Source organism: Rosa chinensis, chromosome 7 (genome assembly GCF_002994745.2).
Source record: "Rosa chinensis cultivar Old Blush chromosome 7, RchiOBHm-V2, whole genome shotgun sequence".
NCBI classification, from domain to species: Eukaryota; Viridiplantae; Streptophyta; class Magnoliopsida; order Rosales; family Rosaceae; genus Rosa; species Rosa chinensis.
Genome location: NC_037094.1, coordinates 55,244,851 through 55,260,126, shown reverse-complemented (window position 1 = coordinate 55,260,126; position 15,276 = coordinate 55,244,851). Strand labels below are relative to the sequence as shown.

Below are 15,276 nucleotides of genomic sequence, written 5' to 3'. Positions count from 1 at the left end.
AAAGGGGATTGGACGTGCTGATCCCTACCCACGTGGCAACAATGCACCACGTGGCAAGGGACATGGGGGTCATGATATGGGCCGTGGAGGCCCTCCCAATGTATGGCGCAGAGATGGTGGTGCTGGCCCTAGTGGTCATGGAAACAAGGTGCAAAGGGCACCTAAGAACCCTTCAGTCAAAAGGATAGAGTTGGCAATGAACCATGCTATAGGTGTGGAGTCATTGGGCATTGGTACAAGAACTGCCAAGCAAGCAACAGAGTAGCAGCCCATTACAAGAGGTATAGGGAGTCTAAAGAACAAGAGGCTCACTATATGGAAGAAGGAGGCCATGACCCAGACGTAAACCTCACAATTGCAGACTTTAATGGCAACAAGGAACTTGCTCAGTCAACCGATGCCCCAGATTTTGACTGATCTGCTTTATTTACTTTATTTTCCAAAAACAGTTGTGAAGGCATAATGCCTCATTTTTAATTAGACTATTACTTGGTCTTAAAGTTTATTTCAATAATGGTTTGATGAATTAGAACAAGACCTTGATTTGATTATCGTTGGCTTATTAATAAATTTCGAATTTTATTCTGAAGCACTGAATTTATTCAAATTTATTTATTACCCATATTTACATGGTTTGAAATAGCACTATAAAGATGTAAATCAATACATCTAGAAAAAGAAAAAAATTATTTGAATGAAACGATTATCATTCTACCTACAATAAAAATACTCTAAAGAATATGAGATATATTTAATGTCACAGACGCTCTGTATGCACCAAGAGCTAATCGAACCTTGTTAAGTATCAAAGATATTTGTGCCAACGGTTATCATATAAAAACACACTGTGAGAATGGAATTGAATACCTTTATATTACCTCTAATGAATGTGGAAGGAAACGCATTTTAGAGAAACTTATGAGTCAATCTAGTGGACTGTACCTCACTACGATTCGGATCATTGAATCATATGCTGTCACCAACAATGAAATGTGGGACACGGACTCATACAGGCTTTGGCATGACCGCCTAGGGCACCCCGGTCGTGACATGATGATCCGTATTTTAAAGAATTCATATGGACATCTCTTCTTTCGAGTGAAAAATTAAATGGGAGAAAAGTCCGCCACACTGCAAAGTGTCGGTCTTAGTACTGCTCAAATGCAGCCATTGCCTTCTGAAGTACCAGAAACACTACCTCCCTCCCATTATGCCTCATTGACTATTTCAAAGGCACATCACTCGTTACGCAAAGCTTGCTCTTTAGCAAAAACAGGATTAAGACCTTCCTATTCTAAAAATACAAAACAACACATTCCATTCTTACAAAGGATACAAAGAGATATCTGTGGATCTATCCATCCAGAATGCGGACCATTCAAGTACTTTATGGTTCTGGTGGATGCTTCGACAATCTGGTCACATGTCGTTTTATTGTCCACAAGAAATGCTGCATTTGCAAAACTCCTAGCACAGATTATACGTTTAAGGGCTCACCACCCTGATCACCTCAAGTCTATAAGGCTTGCTAAAGCTGGAGAGTTTACATCAAAAGCATTTGATGATTATTGCATGTCTATCGAGATTGATATGGTCTCGTAGAAGCCACCATCAAAAGGCTACAGATGGTGGTTAGGGCATTGGTTATGCGCACCAACCCGCCTATATCTACATGGGGTTATGCAATATTGCACGCAGCTTTACTCATTCGTTTCAGACCCACAACTAGCCAACCATTTTTTGCGTACCAGTTGGTAACTGGATATGGGCCTGACATTTCACACTTACGCATATTTGGTTGTATAGTATATGTGCCTATTGCGCCCCCACAGCGCACTACAATGGGTCCTCAGAGACGATTAAGTATTTATGTTGGATACGAATCCCCAACAATTATCCGCTATTTGGAACCCTTGACAGGCGATCTCTCTACCGCTAGATTTGCGGATTGTTACTTTGATGAGACAGTCTTCCCGTTGTTAGGGGGAGATAGGAAAAAGGATTTTCCAAGGGAAAGACAGGAATTATCGTGGTTTGTCCTCACTCCGTCTCATTTTGATCCCCGCACTTCACAAAGTGAAAGTGAAGTGAAAAGAATAATCGATCTTCAGAACGTAGCAGATTCGATGCCTGATGCGTTTACTGATATCGTAAAAGTGACGAGATCACATATACCAGCAGCAAATGTGCCTGCAAGGTTAGAAGTCCCCAACAAAGGGCACGGTGCCGCAGATATAGGCACTGCAACCGCACTTAGTGGAGGTGTGGTTGAGGCCGTGGCTCCCCAAGGAAGAGGGGGAGGTCACTTGGTTCGATTGACACTCACCCAAGGAAGAAGAGGGTGAGTAAGGCACAAACCAATCATCAATGTATAGAATCCCTCTCATGAGATTGTCTCTGATTATAGTTATGTCCATGAATCAATACTAGAGGACGCTCCGATGTTAAAAATGATTCCAGAGAACAAAGAAATCTCAGAGGATTATGAGAGTGCGTATGAGTTGATAGAAAGATCTTCCATACACATTGATGATATCTACTGTTGCTCAAGGAATCATAGAGCACGATGATATCGAACCACGCTCTGTTGCAAAATGTCAACAAAGAGCAGATTGGCCTAAATGGAAAGAAGCAATCTAGGCAGGATTCTCTGACAAAGAGACAGGTATTTGGTCAGGTAGTGCTAACCCCACCAAGTGTAAAGCCTGTAGGACATAAATGGACCTTTATCAGAAAGCGTAATGAGAAGAATGAAGTTCTAAGGTACAAGGCTCGCCTTGTGGTGCAAGGTTTCTCACAACGCCCTGGAATTGACTACGAGGAGACATTCTCTCCCAAAATGGACGTTATAACGTTCCGCTACTTAGTTAGCTTAGTAGTTTCCAAAGGACTGGAAATGCAGCTCATAGATGTGGTTACTGCATATCTCCATGGGGATCTAGATTCAGAGATATATATGAAAGTGCCTGATGGCCTTACATTACCCAAGTCAAGTGACTCTAAACCACGGAGTACGTTTGCAACTAGGTTGAAACGCTCACTTTACGGATTAAAACAATCCAGGCAGATGTGGTATACCCGTCTAAGTGACTACTTGATTGGGAAGGGATATAAGAACGATGAATTATGCCCCTGCGTATTCATAAAGAAAACAAGTTCCGGATTTGCAATTATAGCAGTATATGTCGATGATATGAACATAACAGGTACTCTTGATGAAATAAGAGAAACCGCAAGCTACTCGAAATCTGAATTTGAGATGAAGGATCTTGGGAAAACTCGATTCTGTCTAGGCCTTGAACTAGAACACCGAGTTTGTGGAATACTAATCCACCAGTCTGCATATGTCCAAAAGTCAGGCGATATAACATGGACAAAGCACATCCTGCTAGCACTCCCATGATCGGTCAAAGTTTGGATGCAAGGAAAGATCCATTTCATCCAAAGGAAGATGACGAAAAGGTGTTGGGAGCTGAAATTCCCTATCTAAGTGCAATAGGCGCATTATTGTACTTAGCCCAATTTACTCAACCAGACATTGCATTCTCAGTGAACTTGTTAGCTAGATTTAACTCAGCGCCAACGCAGCGTCACTGGAATGGTATCAAGAACATTTTCGATACCTAAAAGGAACCATTGACTTGGGACTGTTCTTTCCCTACAGAGAGACAAAAGGGACCGCATATGGAATTGCAATCCCTAAAGGAAACGTTGATGGCGAAAACCCCACTCACTACACTAAAACGCCAAATGACGTTTTGGTCGGTTTTGCTTATGCTGGATACGTGTCTGACCCACATAAAGATCGTTCTCAAATTGGTTATGTATTTACCAATGGGAACATGGCGATATCTTAGAGATCAACCAAGCAAACCCTTGTGGCTACCTCCTCGAACCACTCAGAGATCATTGCTCTACATGAGGCGGTTCGTGAGTGTATATGGTTAAGAACTATCATTACACATATTCGAGGGACTAGTGGTTTGAGTTCTACCACTGAAGAGCCTACTTGCATTTATGAAGACAATGCAGCTTGCATCGAACAGATGAAGCTAGGTTATATTAAGGGTGATAACACAAAACACATATCGCCAAAGTTGTTCTACAATCAGCAACAACAGGCTCTCTTCAAGATTCAAGTGAATCAAGTAAGGTCTGAGGAGAATGTGGCAGGTTTGTTCACCAAATCATTGCCCAAGGCCATATTTGTGAAACATGTGAAAAGCATAGGAATGCGAAGACTTTCCAAGCTCTCTTGATTAATGTAAGGATCAGGGGGAGGTGTAGACGTCAGGGGAAGTCTAACACCTACATGTCATCCTCAAATGTAAAAGGTGTGTTGTGCTCTTTTCCTTCGACCAAGGTGTATTTTTTGTCTCACAGGGTTTTTATTGCTACTTGGCAAGGTTTTTAGTGAGGCAACAACTCATGCACTATTTAGTCTTTGACTTGGCACAAGGGGGAGTGTTAAAGGAAAAACAGATTATGTACCTTCGTCAAAGCAACTGACGGAGAGGGAATCAAGGAATCAACGATTACCATCAATCAGCACAATTAAAGATCAATCAGCATTCAATGTATTTAATGTAATTCATATTTCCGTTGTAATCTTCTCCCTATATAAAGGGACTATGAAATGAAATGAGTAGACCAATTCCAATTGTCATTTTACTTTAACACTCTTAGATAATTTAGCTATAAAAATAGCTTTTATTGTTAGAGATTCATATAATTATTGAAATTAGTGAACTATATGAGATTTTTACATTTCCTATGGAGAATCAGATGAGTTTTGTTTTCTATCGAGATAAATGGTTATATGCAATTATTTAGATCAACTTTCATATGTTTTTATGGATTTCAAATAACTATACTATTATTTTACTTAGGAGATTGTAACTTTATAGATTGTGCATGCGTTGGGACAGTCCCCTCTAGGTAATATCTCGACAACAATCCCATATGAGGCATCATCTGATCTATATTCTCGTCCAGTTGGCTTCAGGTAGCTGGTCAGCTATCTTGAGTAAAATGTAAGACTAAAATGGACATTATCATTTAAGTTCTATAAAGATCTCAACAACTTGTCATTTACTTGCAGACTAAGCAATGGGGAATCAATCAACTTAAATTCCAGATCACCTAGTTATTGTGTATCAAGTGACTAAGGTAGGAAATCTGATTCAGTATGGAAAATGAGTTATAAATTAACAATATGCATCTAGCAATATATGGTTTGTATTGATTAGCTTCCTTTATGGGGGGAGGCCTAACCCTAAGTCTAACCATATAAAACCTGGTCCCTGCACTCTCATTGCTCACCAGACATTTAGTAACTCGTCCCATAGAGAGATATAGCAGTGAGTAGTGTAGAAGATCAGTGTTTGAAGTTCAATGGCCTCTTCAGGTTTGTTGACTCTTCAAGAACCCTTCATATGTTTACATTGCTGTATATGTGGTTTGAGTGCTTTACATAAATGAGATTGTATCTGTTGAGAGTATATACATCCCACATGGGAAAAATGGGACCTTGCTAGTGGGTTTATAAGGGTTTGGGCCACTCCATCCATTGCCAATTGGTTTTGGATGTGAACGCCAGATTACTTTATCATGATATTAGAGCCAGGTTACCCACGTGTGCATGCCTCATGGCCACACGGGCTCTACGTTACCCAAAGTTGTCCACGTGTATGGCTTGAAAATTCGCCACAATTGCGGGGGCGTGTTGAGAATATATACATCCCACATGGAGAAAATGGGACATTGCCTATGAGTTTATAAGAGTTTGAGCCACTCTATCCATTGCCAATTGGTTTTGGATGTGAACTCTAGATTACTTTATCATGGTATCAGAGCGGGTTATCCCACGTGTGCATGCCTCAAGGCCACAAGGGCTCCACGTCACCCAAAGTTGTCCACGTGTATGGCTTGAAAATTCGCCACACGTGCAGGGGCGTGTTGAGAGTATATACATCCCACATAGGAAAAATGAGACCTTGCTAGTGGGTTTATAAGGGTTTGGACCACTTCATCCATTGCCAATTGGTTTTGGATGTGAACCCCAAATTACTTTATCAGTATCTACGTACTTTGTGTGTCAATTTAGTTTAATACAATTGTTTGAGTTTACATAAAGGTGGGGGGAAAAGGAGGTATTCATATCAGCTCTACCTTGAGCTGAGCATCTGTGTAAACGCCATATCAGCTCTTTTTCTAATTGTGGTCGATGTGGGTGCACAGAAGAAATTGTGATGCATTGCTTGTGCGAATGTCCGAAGGCTAGGAGTGTATGGAAACTTGGTTGGGTTTTGTAGTGAAAAGATGGAAGGAGCCGACTTTGCTGATTTATTGTGGCATGTAAATGAGGAGGTGGTGCAGCTGATTATGCAGTTTTTGCAGTAATGGCATGGTGGATTTAATGAGGTTCACGCGCGGTTCAAATGTGCTGCAACCTAGTGAATTGGTGCAGAAAGCAAATGAATGGCTAGCTGAAATTGGCAAGCTTTGGAGCAGCCAAAACACCAAGTGATTAGTGAGGAAATAGAAGTTGATGGGTGGGTTTCTCCCCAATTTCTTGGGTCAGGATGAAATTTGATGGGACTTGTGACAACAAGAAAGGGAAGGTGGGTTTGACAGCTGTCTTTCGAAGTGATGTGGGATGACTGAGAGGGGCCTTGGCCATTCTAACTTATTGTGATTTGAGCCCAGAAGCTAAGGAAGCTTTGACTTTATTACATGGGTTGAAATTATGATGCCAGTTGGGGATAGCTAAACTAGAAGTTGTAGGGGATGCCTTGAATGTGTTGAAGACTCCGGATGCAGAAGTCGTGGAAATTAGTGAGATTGAGGCGGTGATGGGATGAAGCAAGAAAAACAACCAAATAGCACACAAGCGGGGTCGGCATGCCTTAAGAATCACTGATAGTTTGAGTTATCAGGAGGTTAGTCCTCCCTCTGTAAGATTTGGTAAGAGGTTTGGGGGTTGGGAATGCTCAGTTTTTTCTGTGTTTGATGTATTTACTTGCAGTATATATCAATAAAGTTCATTTATGATATAAAGTTCATTTGAATAAATAAAAAATAAAAAGCTGTTGTAGAGAAACTGAATTTGAGAGGAATTTGTTGTGTATTCTCATTGATAATAGGGGTCTCTTTATATAGAGGATTACAATGCATAGAATCTCAATTATACAAGGAAAGTAATCGTACATTGATTAGGAATCTAGATCCTTCTAATTGAACCCTATTACCACGAGGTCAAGTAACCTAGAGTTTGGGCTAAACACAAATAGAGATATCCTTAAACACTCCCCCTTGTGTTGTCCAAACGCGGTGCTTCTCTCGTTGCCTCATTAAAAACCTTGCCGAGTAACAAATACTCAGTGGGATAAAAATAACCTCGGTCGAAAGGGAAAAAGAGCACAACACACCCTTCACGTTTCGAGACCATACATGTAAACATCTCCCCCTGATGTCTGCATCTCCCCATGATGACAACGGTCATGGGAGTTTGGATAACTTCCGCAAACGATGCTACCAACATGTCTCTCGAAAGTGGAATTTAGGCAATGACTTAGTGAGCAAGCCTGCCACACTGTCCTCAGATTGAACCTAGTTTACTTTAACCTTGAGGAGAGTCTGTTGTTGCTGATTATGCTTGGTGTTGTCGCTTTTGATATAGCCTTGCTTCATTTGTTCAAAATGAACAACATTATCCTAAATGCTCGTAGGCTCATCTTGTGGTAGACTTCAAACCACAATTGTTCGAACATGCGTGATTATGGATCCAATCCATAAACATTCACGAACCACTTCGTGAAGAGCAATAATCTCTGCATGGTTCGAAGATATAGCGACTACGGTCTGTTCTGTAGACCTCCAAGATATCATGGTCTTTTCCCATGGTGAACACTTAACCAATTTGTGAGCGACCTTTGTGTGGGTCAGAGAGGTACCCAGCATCAGCAAAACCTTCCAAAACACTTATATCATTTTGGGATGGGGATAGAGAACGCAGGCCAGCGTTGGCAGCGTTTCTGGTGTGTGATGGGTCCGAATCCATCTTCTCTCTGTAGGGATAGAACAAACCCATATCAATCGTACATCTCAAGTACTGAAAGATATCTTTTACACCAATCAAAATGGCGTCGCATTGGCGCAGAGCTACACCTTAGCTAACAAGTTCACTGCAAACGAGATGTCAGGTCCTGTGCATTGAGCTAAGTACAATAATGCGCCTATTGTACTCAAGTAAGGCACTTCTGCCTCTAGCACATCTTCGTCATCATCCTTCAGACGAAGAGGATCCTTTTTAGGATCAAGACTAAGGACGATCATGGGGGTGCTTGAAGGTTTGACCTTGTCAAATGCCTAAGCATCTATCAACACGATGCTCAAGTTTCAAACCGAGACATAATCGTGTTCTCCCAAAATCCTTCATCTCAAACTCGGATTTCAAGTGTTCAGCAGTTTCCCTTAACTCTTTAAGGGCTTCTGATGAAGATTATGTCCAACATGAACCGCGATGGAATCCGAAACTTGTTATGGAAACGCGTGGGCATATCCCTTCCCAATCAAGTAGTTATTTTAGCGAGCGTTTCAACCTCTTTGTAAACGCGCTCCGTGGTCTAGAGCCACTTGACTTGGGAAAATAAAGTTCACCATGAACCTTCATGTATATTCTGTATCTAGATCCCTATAGAGATACGTAGTGACCACCTTTGTAAGCTGCATGTTCAGTTATTCGGAAACTACCAAACTGACAGGGTAGTGGAGTGCAATGACATCCATTACGAGAGAATATGTCTCATCGTAGTCGATTTCAGGGCATTTTGTGAGAAGCCTTGCGCCATAAAGCGAGATCGCCATCTCTTTTTCTCATCACGCTTCTTAACGAAGACCCATTAGTCAATAGGTTTTATGTTAGGAGGTGTTGGCATCACTGACTCAAAAATCTTCCTCTTCGTTAGAGAATCCAACTTAACCTGGATCGCATCTTTCCATTTAGGCCAAATCTCTCTACGTTGGCATTCATTCATCAACGGAGTGTGGTTCGATATCATCGGACTCAACAAACTCATGTGCAATGAAGTGCGTGACTACATCATCAATTATGATGGAGTTTCTATCCCACGTCTCATGTACACTAGTGTAAGTTTCATAGAGCTCTATATTCTCATGAATAGGTTCTGACGTTGAGGCGTCCCCCAACGATAACCATAACCCGGAAGATACTCATGAGAAGGATTTTGAGTGTCGATGATCAAGGATTGGTTTGTGCCAATGTATCCTTCGAACCCACGGGCCTCCCATGCATCCTAGATGGGGCCATGGCCTATAACGCCAGAGTGCCACTCTCTTTGGCGTTGGCGCCATGCCTACCTCCGTGTAGGGTGGCGCTACGTCCTCTCGTAGGGACGTCCTTCCTTGCAGGCATGTTTGCAACATATTTGTGTGATCTCGTCACTGTAATAGGGATCGAGATGAGACATAGTGGGGACATACCATGACAATTTCTGTCGTTCCTGCTGAACATCTGTGTTCTTATCTCCCCCTAACGATAGGAAGACTGTCTCATCAAAGTGACAACCCGCAAATCTAGCGGTAATGAGATCACCTTGCAAGGGCATTAAGTGGCGGACGATTGTTGGAGTCTCAAATCCAACTGAGTGGCCCATTCGTCTGTAAGGACCTATCATAGTGCGCTGTGGCGATGCAATGGGCACATAAATGGCTCACTCAAATGTGTGTAAGTACAAAATACGTGTACCCAGTCACTAGCTGTAACGCAGAGGTACATTGAGTGGCGGTAGGTCGTAGACGAATTAGCATAGCTGCATGCGATATTGCATCACCCCAAGCAGATGTAAGAAGATTGGTGCGCATTATCAATGTTCGGACTACCATCGTAGAAGTTTCCGCGAGACCAATTGAGTGTGTTCATGGGAATATACTTAAACAGAATTGGCGATCTATTGATCCCAACCAGATTTGTAGTCTTCAACCCTTCACTCTAGATCATCTTCTTGATGTTCTTGTTCCACATAGTGAGCTTTTCTTGCTTCACAATATGCTTTGTAGGCGGTGACAAGTTCTTCTCGAGCTCTACAAATGTGTGCCCAATGATCAGACACTCCACATCGAGAACATACATCTCTTTGCTCAAACTCCATTGATTGAGGCGCTTTGAAAGCGTCATTTAGATGGCTCTTAGTGTTGGTGGCGCCACCAACATGGCCAGAGGCGTTGCCTCCCTCTCTCTTTCCACGTTTACCTCTTCGGTTCCGTGTTCGCCTATTTTGGCGGTTACCTTCCCAAGTAGAGCGATTATATGGACCAGAATGTCCAGAAGTATCCCTAAGATTAGGGTTTCGCTCTTGGCGCCCTCTCTTAGAGGTGCAACTATAATTGGATTCCGGAATATGCTCTGTTTCCACGGATCTCGAATTATAGTTCTTCACAAGGATATTGTCATGCTTTTCAGTGACATTCATAGCTCCAATGAGCTCATGAAACCTTGTGATCCGTCTTGCATTAACATCGATTCGATAGTTCTTAGCAACCATCAATGCAGAGACGGGGAAGGTAGAGAGAGTCTTCTCAATCAACATCGCATCTGTGATCTCTTTACCACAGAATTCCATTAAGGATTTAATGCGAAGTGCTTCCGAGTTATAGTCAAGAACTGAATTGAAATCACAGAAGCGGAGGCTATGCCATCTCACTTCTAGGTCAGGAAGCAAGGAGTCACGGACGTTGCCAAATCTTTCTTCAAGTGAGACCCACAGCCTTCTGAGGTCTTCTTCATTCATACACTCATATTGGAGCGAATCATCCATATGACGAGTCATTAGGATGATGGCTTTCGCCTTATTTGCCTCTAAGGCTGCTCTATTTGCTTCCAAAGCTTGAGCTTGCTCAACAGTTAACACGTCCTGGCTAGGCTCGAGAATCATATCCAGGATTCCATCAGCCTTGAGATGATGGCGGATATCACGAACCCACCTGTGATATCTAGAGCCAGTTGTCCCCAATAGAGCAAAGTCCAATTTGTTCAGGTTACTCATCCTGAAAGAGAACAAGAAATTAGGGTTAGTTTCGGAGCGAAATAGGCTACCACGAAAACATATGAAATTTCTGAGCGTAATCGCTTCCAAAAAATTAGGAATTTCCGAGCGTAGTCGCTTCCAAGAAATTCAATTCCAAGAGATATTGGATTAGATCGAAACAATGATGTAAGTGGTCGATCATAAATTCTTTACAAACTCTAAGTTTGGAGATCTCATCAAGCTCTAAGCTTGGAGTGAGCACGAACCCCCACAGTTCGGCTTAATTTGGTCTCCCCTATAATGAAGAAAGGGGGGTAGAAGAAGGGAGGTTGCAAGTCCCCGAAAAAGAAGAGAAATTGAATTTAAAAACTCTAAAAACGGGAACGTTTAATAAAAAATACCTCGAAATAGGTCGCCTGAAAATTTGACCGGAAAAAGTGGTCGGAAATGTCGCCGGAAATGGCCGGAAAAGTCGCCGGAAAATCGTTGACCGGCGTTGACCAGGAGTTGACCGGGGGAGCTAACGTGGCACTGGTGCTGACGTGGCTCGCTGACTGGGCGCTGACGTGGATCAGGCTCTAGGCTGATGTGATTTGGGCCGAGGGCAGCGTTTGTGGGCCTCAGGCCTGCTTCTGGGCATCTGCTTCTTCCTTTTTCTTTTCTTCTTCTGCGTGGGCCGCGTCCCCTTATTCTTTTTTCTTCTTCTTCTTCTTCTTCTTCTTCTCTCTCTTTTTTTCTTCTCCTTCTTATGCCCAGCACGTGGGCTCCTCCTTCTTTCTCTCTCTCTTTTTTCTTCTCCTTCTGGTGGGCTCCTCGTCCTTTCTCTCTCTCTCTTTTCTTTCTTGGGTGGTTCTAGTTTGACCTCCAAATTTGCTATTTGGACCTCTCATACTTAATACACCTCTAATTTACTTTTTAGAATACTTAAAAAGCTAAGTAGACCTCCTTATTTTTACCAAAACACCCTTGAACATGAGATACAACAATTTATTACTCTACTTTTTATCTGTATCTTCAACCACGAGAAGAAGAATGAATCCAAATTACATGATATTGCTCTCTTATGAGTAGGTCTATCCACCACCAAAATTGATCAGAGGGTTGGTTCTCAATCTTGATGTTGCTGGAATCCCTTTGAATTTGCTAAAAGAAGGATTTCAAGGGTTTTGAGTTGGACGATTGAGTAATAACTATATCATAATATTCAATGAATTTAGTTTAAGAAAATTCTAAATCAGATTGTTTTGGAATTAATTTTGTATTAAATTATGATTATTACTTTTACTTAATTGTTTTAGATAAATTATAAAACAATATACTCCACATAAGGAAATTATGAAGAAAAAAAAACTAATTTAATTGAATGCTATATTTGGGGAGGTAAGAAGAGTATTTTTTTTTTTTTTTTTCATTTTTATCTCTTTGTCTTTATTTGTCTTTTCATATGACTTGACAAAGTCTATTAATAATTGAAAAATGTTGGAGGTCCAAATATCAAATTTGGAGGTCCAACTAGAACCACCCTTCTTTCTTTGCTGCCTCTGAGCGTCCTTTTTTTTTTTTTCTTTTTCTTTCTGCCTTCTAGTGTCTTGCGTCTTCAAGCCTTTTTTTTTTTTTTTTCTTTGACAGCAGTGCAGCTGCTTTAGTGTGGGGGAAGCGCAAGCGAGACCGGTAACTGGGCTCCTGAGATTGAAGGCTACGATATTAGAGATATTAGGATTTCAGGGTTAGGGCTTCGTGCTGATAACGTGTTGTAGAGAAACTGAATTTGAGAGGAATTTTCTGTGTATTCTCATTGATAATAGGAGCCTCTTTATATAGAGGATTACAATGCATAGAATCTCAATTATACAAGGAAAGTAATCGTACATTGATTAGGAATCTAGATCATTCTAATTGAACCCTATTACCACTAGGTCAAGTAACCTAGAGTTTGGGCTAAACACAAATAGAGATATCTTTAAACAAAAGCATATTTGTATATTTTTATTCGGGTCAATTGTCTAGATTCCTCCAATTTGCTAACTTTTATATATCTGTAATATTTGGAATACCTTCAGATAAAGGGATCAGACACTCGATTGTATATTTTTTGTAAAAGTTGTTGAGACTGTGGAGCGCATGTAAGCTCTTTGTTAGTGAGGTTGACATTGATGTCATAAGAAAACAAACGGGGAATACTTCACTAAAAATAAAATTTAATTAAGATAAAAGGTATATGACTTGTCAAAATATAGTAAAAGATAATATAATTTGAATTCCATTACATATGAAACACACCAGACTCTTCAACAGCTGATTTAAAAAGAGTAGCCAATATGTGAGTTTGTGGCTCTTACACGAATCAAATCAATCACACCCACTACAACAAATGCTTATGGAGCTATTAGAAACCCTCCAAATCATTAAATGTTAAAAGGGACCCGCCAAAGGTATCTCTTAATATTGTGAACACAATTGGCCTTCCCTGAAAAAAAATAGTGACCCTCTAGTGCTATATCCCTAGATGGCCTTCCTTTATGTGTATATATATTTGCCAATGAATGATTATAGAAGCTCAAAGCTTACCATTCATCTTGATTTTATATATATATATATATATATAGGAAATTTTATTCTCCTATACAGTCTGACATATTATGTTATTAGTACTGTGATCAAGTACGCTGAGTTTAATCAAGTCAAACTCGTCATGCTCGTTCCACAGTCTAACAACATCATATATTAGAGAGTTTTGTAAGAAATTATTTCCATAATAAATATATGTCAAACTTAGTCACACCTAATTATAAAACTCAATGTAATTGTCGGATATGATGATTAAATATAGTGATTATGTCATTTGTGTTATGCAAAACGTTACCTAAGGATCCCACAGAGAATCTTGTTGAATATTCTCCCATTGATTACTATTCATGCCCTCATCGTCGAAGTCATTAGAGAACATCATGGATTCCTCAAACATAAGGGCCTCAGACATTTGCATCCACATCTTGGGCGAGTCCAAGGGAGACTCGTTAATTGCCTGAATTTGACTCGGTGACAGCCTCACCGTCACCGGAGCCACCCCGCTCGAGCTAGAGCTCCCAACGTCACAATGACCTGCTGCCCCCAAAGAATTAGTAGTGTCACCATCATTACTCCTCAGCCTTAAAGCCGCTTCATGCGCAGCCATGCGTATGTCGTCGGGGCTCGAGCTGGCAGGGCGTGGCAGGTAGTTGACAAGTTCCGGGAAGTTGAGCCTGGCCTCACGTCCTCGGAAATGCAAAGCTGCCACGTCGTATGCCGCGGCAGCCATCTCGGGGGTCTCGAAGCTCCCTAACCAAATTCGGGTTTTCTTCCCCGGCTCGCGGATTTCAGACACCCACTTGCCCCATTTTCGCTTGCGGACGCCTCTGTAGGCAGAAGTTGCAGCACCGTAGACAGTGCTGCTGCTGGAATTGGGCTCTCCCATGCACACAGTCTCGAGTTAATTGAAATGTTTGGGGAAGTTGGTGGTATTTCAAATTTCGAAGCAGAGGATTCGATGGAAGATAATGTAATCAGATAAGGTATTTATAGAAGTAAGAATCTGTGGGGTGATATGACTGAACCTAGGAGAAGAGGAAGCGAGCTTCCACGTAGTTGCTTAATTCTGTATGTGCATGCTTACAAATTACATATAAATATCTTCTCATTGTTTTGGCAGAGCACTCTAAATTTTTTTAAAAACTAATTGAAATTAAAAATCTGGGGGAATGAAAGTTCATGCAATGATGAATCAGAACATTGACAAATTAGTGATGGGATTATTTTAAGGTATAAAATCTTGGGGAGGAATGATGCAGAGAACCGAAGAAAGATTAATGGATAAAGAGAGGGACTTGATGCAGAGGAATTTGGGTTCCTGTAGAACGCGGTTTTGAAGCCCAGGTGGCCTGTAATTTGGACCCACTCATCTTCTTCTCAAACAGAGCTTAAGATTTTGTTGGTAAGAGATAAAAAGAAATATATAGATGTGATGTAATGCTAAGACACTTAGACAAGAGGGTACTGAGTTTGATTTATCAATCATATACGTGAAAGACTAAAGTTATCTGATGAAGAAAGAGAGGGAACGAAACATACCAAACTTCAAAAGTACCTTGACCAAGATGCAATATTTCTTTGATCTATAATTATGACGTCATTATACGTCATAATAGTGTCTAATTGTTCAAGCCATGCCATAAAAAATATATATATACAT

General features: G+C 41.0%; 1 protein-coding gene across 1 annotated transcript; it reads right to left on the bottom strand.

Moving 5' to 3' along the window:
• Positions 1-12,618: 12,618 nt before the first annotated feature.
• On the bottom strand, positions 12,619-14,711 carry LOC112179566 (ethylene-responsive transcription factor ERF021). The gene is made up of 2 exons (XM_024318024.2): positions 13,912-14,711; positions 12,619-12,731 (listed from the first exon to the last, which is right to left on the bottom strand). Exon 1 carries the CDS (start codon positions 14,500-14,502, stop codon positions 13,912-13,914), a length of 591 nt encoding a protein of 196 aa, XP_024173792.1. The 5' UTR covers positions 14,503-14,711; the 3' UTR covers positions 12,619-12,731.
• Between the last annotated feature and the right edge of the window lie 565 nt (positions 14,712-15,276).

Excerpts from the sequence above, each read along its gene's own strand:
- LOC112179566 (XM_024318024.2), bottom strand. The coding sequence starts at position 14,502 with ATGGGAGAGCCCAATTCCAGCAGCAGCACTGTCTACGGTGCTGCAACT.